This window comes from Setaria italica, chromosome IX, assembly GCF_000263155.2.
Source record: "Setaria italica strain Yugu1 chromosome IX, Setaria_italica_v2.0, whole genome shotgun sequence".
Taxonomy (NCBI): domain Eukaryota; kingdom Viridiplantae; phylum Streptophyta; class Magnoliopsida; order Poales; family Poaceae; genus Setaria; species Setaria italica.
The window spans coordinates 12,563,852-12,578,780 of NC_028458.1; the positions used below are offsets into that span (position 1 = coordinate 12,563,852).

At 43.5% G+C, this 14,929-nt stretch overlaps 1 protein-coding gene across 1 annotated transcript; it reads left to right on the plus strand.

The window, feature by feature from the left end:
• The first annotated feature begins 227 nt into the window (after positions 1–227).
• LOC101763776 (probable beta-1,3-galactosyltransferase 2) lies at positions 228–5,255 on the plus strand. Its single transcript, XM_004982473.4, has 11 exons — positions 228–904; positions 2,204–2,300; positions 2,377–2,432; positions 2,528–2,721; positions 2,801–2,864; positions 3,053–3,125; positions 3,219–3,339; positions 3,481–3,568; positions 3,647–3,772; positions 3,881–3,990; positions 4,639–5,255. Exons 1-11 carry the CDS (start codon positions 765–767, stop codon positions 4,785–4,787), a joined length of 1,218 nt encoding a protein of 405 aa, XP_004982530.1. The 5' UTR covers positions 228–764; the 3' UTR covers positions 4,788–5,255.
• Positions 5,256–14,929: the final 9,674 nt, after the last annotated feature.

The window sequence follows — 14,929 nt, forward strand, 5'->3', positions numbered from 1 at the left end:
GGCTTCCTTGCAAACAGGTGCAGAAAAGAGAGAGAGAGAGAGAGAGAGAGAGAAGGCGCCATTGACTTGACCACAGAGATAGTAAGAGGGGCAGGACCGTCATCCCCCCCTGGCAGTTCAAACTCCTCTAACTGCACTACTCCTACTAGAAGACTACACCACACCCCAATTAATGGTAGCCACTTGAGGAATACAGTACACAAAATGCCCCAGCAGGAACAGAGTTTAAGCTGCCCTTAACCACCCAGCCGGCCGGCCGGAAACGACCAGGCCGGATCAAGTGGCCGGGCCACGCACTGTGCCCGAATAAATCTCCGAGCTGAGGCCGCAGTAGCTGGCGCGCTCCACACGGAAGGATCGAGCACGCGCGCGAGAGCGAGAGATCCCTTCCCTCCCCCGGACTCCACTCCTCCTGCGTCCTCCTTCCTCCACCTAGCTCTGGCTTCCCCTTCACCCCAAAGACACCAACCAGTGTCAGGAGGAGGAGGAGGAGGAGCTGGGCGTCAGGAGCCAGGGAATCTGGACTGGAGAGGGAGAAGAAAGGTGGAGCCTTGCTCTTGACAAAAGTGAGAGCAACTGCTTGCAGGAGGAGGAGGGACCATTTGTTGGCGCTTGGAGTTCTTGGGCAGCGATCATGAGGTTCCAGAGAGGGAGAAGCAGTAGGGCCCTGAGCCGGCTGAGGTGAGAGGTAGAGAGAGATAGCCCTCGGTCGTAGGGAGAGAATCAGAGAGTGATTGGGAAGGGGAGAGACAGAGAGAGGGAAGATGAGCTTCAACAAGAGCAGGGGAGGTGGGAACGGCGGCGGCGGAGGAGACGAGCTGGTGCTGAGAGGCTCCATCTCCAAGAAGTGGACCTTCCTCCTCTGCCTCGGCAGCTTCTGCATCGGCCTCCTCTTCACCAACAGGTGCGCGCCACGCTTCTTCTTGATCTCTCTCTGTCTACTCCTCTCAACCCTCGTGCCTGTGACTCTTGGTGGTTTGGTGTTCAGTAAATTCGTTTCGATAATTCTTACAATCTGATCACCTGCAAATTCTTCACGTCCTTCCTTTCCTGACAAACTCGACCACAAATTCGTGGTTCTTGGTCTACACATCCATTTAGCAGTCGAGTATTTCTGAAAAGAAAGAAAGAAAGAAAGAAAGACAGCACAAGTTTCTCGCCACCGACTCCGATCCTGTCTGGCTCTCCCATGGTTCCAAATTCCTTGCGACCGCCGACCACTCCATTCTAGCTTCGCCCCAGAATCTCCGAGCTCGCCTTCTCCTTCCCTTGCCCAGTGCCCACCCTTCTTTGCCTCACTGGTCAATGGAGTACCTCCCAGCAGCTATTGCCGCTGCCTGTACTTTCTGTTGCCGTATCGTACCCTGAAGAAGCAGGATAATCCCGATCGTCCTCGTGATGGATGTGGAAATTCGGGCGACTGTACTTGGCCGAAACGCTGACGGGCCGTGGCTGGCTCGCCTTTACTTTCCTGGGGAAGAAGAAGATTCGGCAGCGCGGTTGCATCGCCGGCAGGTAAAAGCGGGAGGAGGATCATTTATCTCGTGCGGCCCGTGCCCGCCTCTCTGAAAGAAGAGCGCTACCCGTCGCCGACAACATAGTGGCAGGCAGGAGCCCCTGTTTCTTTCACAGTTTCACTTTCACCTAGGTTGCTCCTGACACGGGCCCACGACCAGCGGGCGGTAAAATCTTTTCTTTTTTCACCTGCTTTTGTTTCTGGTTCATGGGAGTGAAAAGAATTGGCGTCTCGGATCCAAAGGAGAGTCAATGTTGTTGAGCGTTTTTTGCTTTTTGCTGACGCGGTCTTTCAGTCGATCCTACAGTTGGTTTTTACGCATCGCGGCTCTGTCAGAGGAGCCCCTTCAAACAATACACTGCGATTGGCACTGAAATCTATGCCGTACGCATTAACTGTTCCCAGAAATTAGTTTTATAATTAGCCTATATTTAATACTCCTAATTAGCATCCAAACATCCGATGTGACGGGTGTTAAACTTTAATAGGTGGTTGCCAAACAGGCCCTAAATCGTTTTCTACTGATTGCCAAATCTATTTTAATGGGAAACAAGGATTACGATGTGATTTGACTGACTGCATTTTATCCATAAAAAATCTGCTATGAGTAGTAGATGTTCAGGTTCCTGAAAGTGAAACGGTGCTGAGTTTTAAGCACACAAGTGCTAAAAGAACTGATTGATGCAGGATGTGGACAATGCCGGAGCCGAAAGAGATCATCAGGAGGTCGACACTCGAAGTGGAGAAGATGAATCTTGTCGCCGGTGACTGTGCTCCGAATAGTGTAAGTAGACCGCAGTTTTACTCCTCCTGCTCTGAATCATGAACAAGTCTGTAAAAGCTTTCTGCTCGTGATACAGATCGGCGATGCAAAACATGTTCCTGGAGAGGTTCCAAGAACCCAAGATGTTATACAGTGAGTAGCCATGGTGCTTCAGCCGGTTCATTCTTGACACCAAGCTACACATGTTTCTCTTGAGACTTAGGAAAGAAACTCTCTGTGATCTGCAGGACACTGGACAAAACAATATCAAACCTAGAAATGGAGCTGGCATCTGCAAAGGCGACGCAGGAATCCATGCTCAATGTCGCCCCAACACCCGAGTCGACAGGGAAACGGAAATACTTCATGGTCATTGGCATAAACACCGCGTTCAGCAGTCGGAAACGAAGAGATTCAGTCCGTGCTACATGGATGCCTCAAGGTTCGCAGCTCATGATCTTGTGCTTCCAAGAGTCCCCTTGCTTTCTAGTAAAATTCTTCTGACCTCTTTTTTCCAACAGGTGAGAAAAGAAGAAAGATGGAGGAAGAGAAGGGCATCATCATTCGGTTTGTCATCGGTCATAGGTTAGTTCGTGGGGGACAAAAATGTACTTTACATTTCTTCATGCCAATAAGAGCAATATGACCTTTTCTTGAAATGTACTCCTACTTGGTAGTCACTGCAAGAGCTGACATTATGCATTGTCAGGACAGACAGTAACTTGCAGAGTTACAGTTACTAAATCAGAAATTTCTGCTTTGCCATGTTGTAGTGCAACTTCTGGCGGTATACTTGATCGAGCAATTGACGCCGAGGACAGGAAACATGGGGACTTCATGAGGCTGGTAAATTTCAGTTGGATGCAGTACGGTATTTGCTCTCTGTCTATTCGCATGTGCTGAACTGAAGTATCCTGGGAATGGTTTCCAATCATTTAGGATCATGTCGAAGGGTACCTGGAGCTTGCAGCGAAGACCAAAGCGTACTTCGTCGCAGCCGTATCCATGTGGGATGCAGAGTACTACATCAAGGTCGACGACGACGTACATGTAAATATAGGTGTGCAAATTATTACCCTCTGATCTCACGGTTTACCGTCTGAAGAGACGGGTCTTCTGAACCTAAAAAGAACAGCAGTGTGGTTCCATGTTCAGTTTTTTATGACAATAGTGAACTAACAAAGATTTTGCTTTACTGCAGCAACTCTTGGAAACACGTTGTCAAGGCATCGTTCGAAGCCTAGAGTCTACGTCGGCTGCATGAAATCTGGCCCAGTGCTGGCTCAGAAGTAAGTTTCAATGCTGTCATCAACTCTGAGCATGTTCCTGTAACAGCAAACTAAAAATGTGCTATGTTCTTGTTTCAGGGGTGTTAGATACCATGAGCCTGAATACTGGAAATTTGGCGAATGGGGAAACAAGTACTTCCGACACGCGACCGGTCAGCTCTACGCCATCTCCAAGGATCTGGCCTCCTACATAGCTCTCAACCAGTAAGCAATTATACTCAAATGTTATTTCCCCTGTTCTTCCTTTGAGTTATTCTTTTATGCATAAGATGGACCAGTCATTGACCATATGAATGGATGGTGACATTTCAGGCACGTTCTGCACAAATATGCCAATGAGGACGTATCGCTGGGAGCCTGGTTCATCGGCCTCGACGTTGAACACGTCGACGATCGCCGTCTCTGCTGCGGCACGCCACCGGGTACGGCTGATGCTTTCCCCTCTGTTTAGCATACTCTTTTCCTCTACCAGAATCGGTTGGTGTCAACATGTGATGTCAGTCAGACTCCCAACTGTGTCGGTAGTTGGTCTTTTGCATACAGCATACGTGATCTCGGATCTGTATGGGGTTATTTGGGGGAACAGGTTGCTTGGAGTAGTTGATGGTCAACTTCAGCGAGTAGGTGTGCCTTAGCTGTCGGAGGCATGTGCTTGTCAACATTGTTTGTGTTAGCCATCTTAGTAGTCTGTCATGACATGAGACATCTGACCTTTCCTTATGAAGGTCACACTTAAGCTATGATTGAAGGTGGCAATTGCCCATCGAAATGAAGAAACATTTTACCTTAGATGCAGTTCCATCAGGGTACTGCAGCGAACATTATGATACATCATGCATATTCATGTAGTACCCTCGAGTACTATGGGAATATGAATTTCTGTATGATGGATTCGTTAGGTGTTAGATGGCTATCAGAAAATATTTTGGTGGAGGAAAAGATGCCATTGTTGAACTGTAGAATAATTAAGAGCAGAGAATTTCTCTGCATCTAGTATCTGAGGAATCAGGGTAATTTGATATCAAATATGGGGTATATTTGAGCTGATTGTGCTCGGTAAACTTGTGCAGATTGCGAGTGGAAGGCGCAGGCAGGCAACGTATGCGTTGCGTCATTCGACTGGAGCTGCAGCGGCATCTGCAAATCTGCCGACCGGATCAAGGAAGTCCATCAGCGCTGCGGTGAGAGTGAGAATGCGATATGGAATGCAAAGTTCTAAACCCAAGATCGTCCAAAGAAACTACACTCTTTTTACAAGGAATGCACATATACAGACATATAGAAACCCATGGCTGAACAGAGTGTGACACCGAAGATGGTGACCAAGGGATCTCTGTTTTGCATGTTGACAGCCAGTATGAAGAGAGCTTGAGATTCAGAGAAGAATGTACACTCAAGTGTGCATCCATTATGGTGGGCAGGAGGGGTATTTCTTTTATTTTCCTTTTTGGGGTGTTTTGGCTTAGGAATTGGATTATTGTAAGGGAACTTTTCTGTTTTGGTGCTCGAAAAGATCCCGGGTTTACTCATAAAGAGAAGGTAGGAGAGGAGAGGAGAGGAGGATGGGGAAGAGAGTGAAAGGAGAGGGAGACATGGCTTCTCCCCCCACCATTCTTGGAAAGATCCTCATCGCTGTTACTGTTTGCTTCCAAATAACGTAATAAAACTTCTTCTCCAATTTACTTTAGTGTTTTCTTTTACTTCAGTAAGTTATAACTCATCCGTCACATAATGTGTTCTCATGGATTGGTTGGGTCCTTGTGGTGCAATCTATTCACTTGGTTTCGAGTTCTCCAACTTACCACAGGTGTTTGTATTTTCGTCCAATTATGTTTTAGTCGTAGCGAAACACTTATAGTGATTTTATCAATCTCAAGATCTACGAGTTTGGTTTTTCAGAGCTGTTCAGACATGTAAGATGTGCGTGTGTGTTTGTAATTTGTGAACATCTATACTATATATAAAAAAACTATAATGCACTCCTAATTTTTTTGGTGCAAATTGGATTATCAGTTAATTTGGTATTTTCGTTGTGAGGTAGGCAAGTCTATTCCTCAAATACCACGATTTTGATTTTAAGATAACTTTTATAGAACTCTAGCACATGATTTTCAAAAGAACCGGCATTTTTTTTAGGGTAGCCATACATGATGGCATTAGGTAGCATATTTGACGCTGTTGAAGTTGCAACTTTGGGCTTGCAGCGATGAAGAAACAAAGACAAGCAAAGCACTATGCATATTCGACGCCATCATACCATATGCAACTATGTCAACTGGGCCTATAAATCCGTTTCGTTGTTCATGGTCGAATTGGGCTCTCTGCTCGTTTTCAATAGGATACTCGTTTTGGGCCTTCACTCGATTTCTTTTCCTCTTCTTCTTCATGCATGGGCCTATGCTGTTTGTTTCATGGACCATATGATGAGTTTTGGCCCAGGAAAGTGGCTTCTCTATCTCCTACCTGGGTTCATTTACAGCCCAGGAAGTTGAAAGCTTCGTAGCCTCGTTGCCTCGTTGGTGGTGTTTTTCTTTTATCAGTTTATCATTACAAAAGTCTAACTAACCTTCTTGATCTTTATACCTATTCCATTTGAAAAAAATAATATAATGTTACCCTATAAATATATAACTAAATTACCACTTCTTCCACCATTAATTAAAGTAAGTAACACATCTAAATCAGCATTAAGGCCATATCTGCCCTTATAAAAAATTATCACAAAGTACCTGTACGTGTACATGACGTATGCTTCTAAATTACCCACGGAGGAGGGATCGGTCACCGCCGCCGGCCGCCGGCGTTGCGTTCCGCTCCCCGCAGCGCCGCCGCACGTCGACGTCGCTACTCATGCAAGTAGATACGCCTCTACTTTCGCTCGATACGTCAGTCTAGGTAGATGAGAGATGATGCGTACGGTCGGGATACGCTAACCCGCTAAAGTTTAGCATCTGGATGTTTGATACTAATTAGGAATATTAAATATAAACTAATTATAAAACTAATTGCACGATGGATTCTAATTCGCGAGACAATCTATTAAGACTAATTAGTCCATGATTTGATAATGTGGTGCTACAGTAACCATTTGCTAATGATAGATTAATTAGGTTTAATAGATTTGTCTCGTGAATTAGACCAGGAGTTCTACAGTTAGTTTTATAATTAGCTCATATTTAATCCTTCTAATTAGCATCCGAACATCCGATGTGACACTGCTAAAATTTAGCATATAGTATCTAAACACCCCTCACGGCCGACGACGACAACCGCACCACACCGTACGGAAGTCATGGGCGTGACGCTGATCGGCCCATGCATGTATACATGTGCAATGAAATGCACACATAATCCGTGCAAGCAGCCGGGGTGGTCGTCGAACCGTACAAGTGCATATATCGATCATCACGTACGTGTAATCTTTGACTCTTTAAAGAACATGTAAAATGTCTGCATTCTCAGCATGCGCGATATATATGTTGACTCTGTGAAGATTTTTGTGTTGGTGTATGTGTACGAATCGGTTATCGACTTGCTCCCTCGTTGTTCCAAACAAACATGGTTGTGTATGTCGGGACGCTGTTGAAATTTCTTGGTTTTCATTTATCTACATGATGATGATGCCGTTCAAAGTTGGATATATGTAGTTGGAGGAGATCATATGAATGCACAAGTTTTTGGTTGACGCGGAAAAAAGTGTAATGTGAAACAGAAAAGAAGGGCCGGGGTAGGATCCGTGACAAGGATCCTAATTAACCGTCCTCGATCTGTGACACTCTTGAACCTCTTGACCCTTCATTCAGTCACGGACAAAGCCGTACATATTCCAGTTCGGTGGGTTCAGCTACATACCGATTTTGCACAAAGATAGTCAGACACCTCTTCTTGGAAGGATCCTGGATACTGTTTGAAATTTCATCTCGGTTGACACGGTCATCAAGTTGTTAAGTCAACTATTGCCAGAGCCTTTGCTGGACTAATAAGCCAGATTTATTAAAACTAAATTAAATCGTTTGATTAGAGACCTAGCGTTGGCAGGAAATTTTAGAAATATTTCAGACTTGGCTAACCTTGCTTGCTTAACTTCATGTTTGACTTCATTTCTGTGCAGCCCACATGTGGTATGTCACAGTCCACCTTTTAAACTCTGGCTGCTGATCAGAGAGTTTGACTTCAAATCTAGTCGGATGAGCTGGATCCATGTGACTCCATAAGCCGACAATCTACTCTTACTCCCATTGTAGCAACTGCATCATGCATTTGACTTTGGCACTTCACATGTACTATGTATACGCATGGATATCTTAATTTGTTTTTGTTATTCAGTCCTACGGTCTTATCGCATGGATGGACATAACAACCGCGTTTGCAACGCTGATAAGACGCATGGATTATTGTGCTGACACATTGATCAGCAGGCACAATCCAAACAAATAATGCACACGCCTACGGCCTACATGCCGTTTGGAACCTTTCGATCTGGTTGTCGACGCGACATTAGGTTTATGATTTCGTGCGAAGCAAAACTTTGTAGGAAAGGACAAGAAAAGAAATGTTTAGTCCAAGACATAGGTTCACCTTTTAGTTTAAACAAAACGAACTGTTCAATCGTACTATTACTAATTACTCGAAATGCTCCACATGATGATTCTCATAGGACGTGCTAGCATGCAAAACAAAAGAAGGTATATATTACACTTTGTTTGGATGTAGATGCAGGGAGGCGGAGCCGGCACAAACGGTTCTGTGCTGGCGGGTCTCTTATACCGCCCGCCAGCAAATATATTTTTAGGAAAACAAAATAAAGCTGGCCATAGCGTCCGTGCCGCCGCCCAGCGCTGTTGCTCGCGTCGCATCGCACCGCCGCCCGTGTCGGCCCCTTCCATCGGCCGTCCGCCTGCAGGCCGCTCGGGGCCGAACGCACCATCGGCGACGGCCGCCCTGCAGGGCCCTGCCCCCACCAGCACCAGCCACCACTAGCTACCCCTCCGGAAGCAGAACCTCAATCCTGAGCACACACTCCATTGAGCAAACAAATCCAATTGGAGAAAAAGAGCATTGAAAGGGGAGGAGTAGGGGGATTTTGGGGAGCGGGCCGACCTGAAGACGAAGATACGGATGAAGATGACGCCATCGAGCCCCGCGGTGGCGTGGACGCCGTCCTTGGAGCGGCACCTACACCACACGTGGCTGCTCCGCAGCCCACCGGCCGGCCACACCGCCAGTGCCGCTCGTGGTTGCCCTGACGGGCCATGCCCTGGTCAGCCCTCCACGCCACCCGCATCGGCTCCAACCTTCCACCGCTGCCTTTGCCTGCCCCCGCCTGCCAGGCACCGCTATCTCCGCGCCGACTGCCGCTCCCACCGTCCGTCATCCCGCACGCGCCGCTCTCACCTGGAGAGATAAGGGAGAGAGAAGTGAGATGGGAGAGCATAAGTGAGATGGGAGGCAGTAGTAAAAGAGATAAGGGAGAGACAGAGAGAGAGAGAGAGAGAGGAGGAGAAGATAAAGGAGAGGCACGACTGCTTGAGCGCGCCACCTTTTTCACCGCCCGCTCTTTGTTCATGAAAATATTTTGATCTTTGTGCTGGCGGAATTGCTACTGGAAAAATTGCAAATCTTTTTCGAATTACTACTCTTTTTCGAGAATGAGGAACAATAATTTGCATCCATGTCCTCAATCTTGCTCGCAAGTGGGTGCTCTACAACCGGTTTGCCTTCATCATCATGGCCGGTGACCGGTGACAACGGGAATTGTCGCATAGAACCAATACGAATCCCACTTGTCATCCCATCTGTTTTTCTGAGCAGGATTTAAGGCAACATGAATCAAACCAGCACTAATTCGACGAGTTTGAAAAGTACAACATCCATGTTGAGTTTCTATTTCCTCCTCACCAACCAAAATGCACTTCTTCTAATGATGCAATTCAAAATGGCGGCAAAAAGAGTCAGCCTCGACTTCACCCCCAAACGAACGAAAGCTCCAAATATACTTCAGAAGATGAGGAATGGAATTAGGTGTTAGTTGGTGCAGCTGAACCTTGAAGGCATTGAGATTATCAACAACGACCTTTTCAAGAGGAAATCTTAGTCCAGCAACAAATAAGTCACGAAATAGCACGATCTCATTGTTTTTTGGGACAAGAATTTCTTCTCTATCCGGAGGTCTGCAATCACCATCAGCAAAATAACATTTCTCCACATAAAAGTCAATATCTTGTTGGGTCACTAACGAGCGACCAATGAAACAGATCTTGGGACTTTCGGGGACAAGCTCATCAACATTAGCTTCAACATTCTCAAGATCCTCCTCTTCCCCCTCCACGTCTTCTTCTTCATCACCGGTATTTCCATATTTGCTCTTGAAGGATTCTATGCCAGTCGCATCATCACCCTCGCGAATTTATCGAGAACCACCCAAATCGTCATCAAACATATTCGCATCATGCACAACATCTCCCAGCTCAACAGCGGCTAACTCCTTGGAGCTCATGAGTAGCGGTTTGTTTCATGCGAGCCACGATGAATTCCTAGAACGAAGAAAAGAGAGGAAAAATCTTAATAAAAAGAGACTCAACGAAATTTACGGGAGGAAAAAAAAGAAGCAGCACAGGCACCTTCGCAACAACTGAACAAGCAGTGGCATGGAAAGCACAAATCTCAAAGCCCTGCAAATGTAAGCAGCAAAGGTCTCCAAACAAATGAGAATGTGAAAAAGTTGCCGCAACCCCACTCTCTATTTATAAGCATGAAAAGGAGTTGTTTCGATAACCGTGCTCAACGGTAAAAAAGCAGGGGCAAAAGCGTCAATTCAGCAACCTTCATGGTGATCTCTGCTCTCGCGCACGAGGGAGATGTTTTTTTATCCTTGATCAAGATCAAATGATTGTTCGAGGGTTCGGGGATCTGGATTGGGGATATCAAATGTCACCCTCACTAAACCGCCAGCGAAGGTAAGCAGCATTTACTTGCATGTTTGCAGGAAATGATGTTTGGATGGAGCAAAGGAAGGTGTGAAGGTCTGGGACACCTTCACTTCGTAAGATCAAGGAAGAAGGCGCGAAGGTCCAGGGCACTTTTGCAGATAGGCGCAGAGGTCCCAGGCACCTCCGCTATGGAAGACCAAGTTGGGAAGCGCGAAGTTCCCATGAACTTCCTCAATGAAGAATCCAGCGGCCAACCCATGTTGCTCAAGTGAAGGTGTGGAGGATTGGGGTCACGTTGCGAACGTGACCCTGGTAGTGTGAATAGAGTGAATTGGGTTGTACAAGCTGGATTAGGACTCTTTCTTTACTAAAATGTACAACATATTCCTAGACTGTAGTGGTTGAGTAAGAGTAAATTCGGTATGTAAAAGTCGGTTGGCCTTCCTATAACAGGGGAGGCATCCCTACTATACAAGGATTCACATTTTTGGATAAATACAAGCCCTAAAAGAGTTTTGTTTCCTATTTATGTGTACTTTCTTCGAGTGTTTGGTGAAGAGCTCTACACCAATAGTCATTGCAATGCTTTATTTACATATGTGAGCGCTTGATATGTCCTTAGTAGAGTTTGTGGTAACCGTGGTGATTAGCTTAACTCTGCGGATACTTTGATATATATGTGTGAGTGGAGTTGTTGAGTATTCCTGTGTAGTGACAGTATGCAGGAGGGAAAGAGCCGAGCGAGCACATAATCTCCATGATAGCTAGTGAAGGCAGCACCTATGTGTGTAGTAGATGCATATTCATGTGAACCTAGATCTTGGGGAGGGAACACATATTTATCTCTGTTATCTATCTTGTATCACCCTTTGCTTCTTGTCCCTTATTTAGTTTAGATTGGTTTGTCTCTCTACACAACCCATATTGCCTAATTTCATTAGTAAGATTAGTATAAAGTGAGAGCCAGCAAACCACTTGTTCTATGGATTGATAAACCTTGGGGGAATACTCTAAGGGAAAAGTTACAACTGATCCGTGCTCTTACGCTTCACAAATTGGCATGCTAACTGCCGTCAACAAACACCACCCGGTACTAATAGGCCTAGAACTTTTAGTACTAGGTCATAACACCACTCGGTACGAAAGGTGACCTTTTAGTACCGGGTGGTGTTATGACCCGGTAATAAAGGTCTCTCCATGGGTTACTTCAAAAGGAAAGCATACCTACCTCCATCACATGTGCTGTGTAGGTGGGATGGTAAGAAAGGTTCGCGCGAGGCTTGAGGTCGTGGGTTCGAATCCCACTAACTGTGCACGCGCATATTACACATGAAAATCGCGTGACTTGTGACTTGTGACTTGTGGCGGTCCGTGTGCGGGGACCCCCTTTAGTATCGACATAGCGGTACTGGTTGAACAACCGGTACTAATGGGGGTTTGGGACTAGTACTAAAGGCCGATTCCCAGCAGTGGATGGATCTAGATATAAGTGTATATTTAGGTGCATAGCAAAACTATAAACTTAGAAATACCAAAATAACTTACGATTTGGAACAGAGAGAGTAGCTTGCTTGAGATTATTGTAACTAGTCTATCAGCCCGTGTGGGATTATAAAAACTACTGTATTTGAAAATCATTTAAAAATTAAATTCCTAGCTAATAATCAAAATTATTTACCTACTACTATCTTATTTTTTAATACTTCAACATAATACTCATATAGATCTGTACTTATCTATATTCAGTTGTGATTGATTTTTTAATTAGTAATTACTCTGTACATTTTTCAATCCACATTCACTTTTTTTTTTCATTTTGTATCGCACCTCTGTACATTAGGTTTGGCATTAAAATCAATATTTTTCATTACTTCATCACATACATGGTGACACTCATCATGCGTATATACCTTAACTTAGTATTTCTATTTTAACAATAACATAAATAGGTAATTTAGAACCATATATTAGTTTATTTTTGAACATTTCTGTATGATGCATATGAAGATAATTAGATTAAGATCTAGGTGTTTACTTTAAGATATTTTTAATAACAACATGGGTAATTTAGATACAAATTTAGAATGATATTTTAAGTTATGTTTAATAATGATATGCATGAGTAAACTGAATGAAGATTATGGGCTTATTTTAGACTACCTTTCTATAATGACTGAGATCGGTAATTTAGATATAGGTTTAGGGTTTATTTTAGAATATTTTCATAATGGTAGTGGTGGGTAACTTTTTATAGAGTTTATATGATTGATGTTTAATATTTCTAATTTTGTGAGAATTTTTAGGATTTGTCTTTTTTTTTTCTAGCATGTCTCATGAGAACTAATGCAAAGTCTCCAATGAAAAAAGAGACCATATTGCTACAAAAGTACTACCTTAAGCTACCTCTCATTTGTAAAATATTCGAACACAATACTTATAAAAATATATAGTTATTATCTTCGTCCGATTGTGATAGATTTTAGTTAGTAATTACTCTATAATATTTTTATCCACATTTATAATCTTTAACTTTTCACTTTGCATCGCAGGTAGGTATGTGCTTGAATCTGTTTAATGGACCTTGAGTTTGAGCTATAATTTTAACATAGAAATCTATATTCTCATTACTTCATCTATATCTTTATAAATGGAGGCACACATCATGCATATATACCTTAATTATCATATATGAATAGTGTAAGCAATAGACGATTTAGAATTAAGTATTGGTGTATATTTTTAATTAAGGTTGTTTTGGATTTAAATATAAGGTGACCTCATGTTATTTTTAATAATGGCTTATGTGTGTAATATAGATGCAAAATTAAGGGGTTACTTTAAGTTATTTTTAATTATTTAGCTGTGGGTAATTTAGTTGCAAATATAGGGGGTTATTTTAAATATTGTTTATAATGGCATAAGTGGGTAATTTTGATGAAGATTAGGGGTTACTTTAGTTTATTTTATAAGAGGTGGGTAATTTAGATATAGATTTTATTTTATAAGAGGTGGGTAATTTAGATATAGATTTAGAGGGTTACTTTAGGCTATTTTTATAATGACATAGGTGGGTAATTTTTTAGAAAACATAATAGATCTAATGGCTATGATAATTTAAGTCACCGATTAATGACCAGATGTTTTGCTTTTTTTAAAATTTCTAGGGTTTCTCTTTTTTTTCTAGAGTGTCCACCTAGAATCGTAGGTGGCTTCACCTGGAGGTTTTGAGGTTTCAAAACTAGTAATGGTAAGATGCTATCCAACTAGTTCAAGTAGCCTGACATACGGCTTCATCATCTTGCATGTACTATATGTGTGCATGGTGCATGCACAGTTGCCCTTGCCCGGCCGGGTGGCGGACCAAGTCGGAGATTGATCGCTGTACTATGTGTGCATGCATGTAAGCAGACTTGTCATAGGTGCCATGCATACGTGTGTACGCTCGCATTAGGAGGGTCAAGATATGTTAAACTAAGAGCACGAGCCACACCGATAGATCACCAAAGTCGTGCGTGACGTGTCGCGGCGATCGGCCCAGATGTGCAAAGCAGCCGGGAGACGGGTAATATTTGACTCTAGTGTGTGTCCACATTCTCATAGGGGTGTATAGTCGATGACGGACGCATGTACGCGTGTTTGTCCAATCCGATCGAGACCGGCTGTTTCCGTGAGCCAGTAGCGCACAAGAACATATGTGTCTACGCCGTAGCTGTTGAAGTTTTTCTCCCGTCACTACGGGAAAGATAAAAATTGCCGAGTGTTTTCTTTCGAACACTCGGCAAACAGGCTCTTTGCCGAGTGCCAAGCTAAAAACATTCAGTAAAGAAAAAACACTCGGCAAATCAGGGCTTTGCCGAGTGTCACAAAAAATACACTCGGCAAACCCCCATCTTTGCCGAGTGTAAAAAAAAAAACACTCGGCAAAGAGTGACACTCGGCAAAGAGGGGGGTTTGCCGAGTGTTTTTTTTGACACTCGGCAAAAACATAATTTTTTTCCCTCTTTTCATCTTGAAATTTTTTCTACTCCCCACATACAACATGTGGTACTCCATGTTAAAATTTGGTATATTTTTGGATTTATTTGCTATATTTATTTAATTAATTGCATTTCAAGGAAATTTTTGGTATAAGTCAAATTTGAACTGCAAGTGATTCAAATTATGGAACAAAATGAGTAGAAAAATGATATTCATGTTATTTGGCCCAATTTGAGACCTGACCCATGAAATAAAAAAGAAATTTCGAACATCTTGTTCAGGAAACACGACCGTGAACGTGTGGCAGTAGTATTTTTAAATTGTAAAAAAAACAAGCAAAGTCTGAAAATCATGAGATTTGTAATGATGTGATGATATAATACGTGGAGGCTGTGGAAAAAAATTGAGAAGGTTTTGCGCATTTCATCATGTACGATGATTACAAACCGAAGGG

Bases quoted from the DNA above. Each gene is read 5' to 3' on its own strand.
- LOC101763776 (XM_004982473.4), top strand. From the start codon at position 765: ATGAGCTTCAACAAGAGCAGGGGAGGTGGGAACGGCGGCGGCGGAGGA. The intron at 2,433-2,527 runs GTGAGTAGCCAT...TGTGATCTGCAG, and splicing joins AGAACCCAAGATGTTATACA to GACACTGGACAAAACAATAT. The intron at 3,991-4,638 runs GTACGGCTGATG...AAACTTGTGCAG, and splicing joins CTGCTGCGGCACGCCACCGG to ATTGCGAGTGGAAGGCGCAG.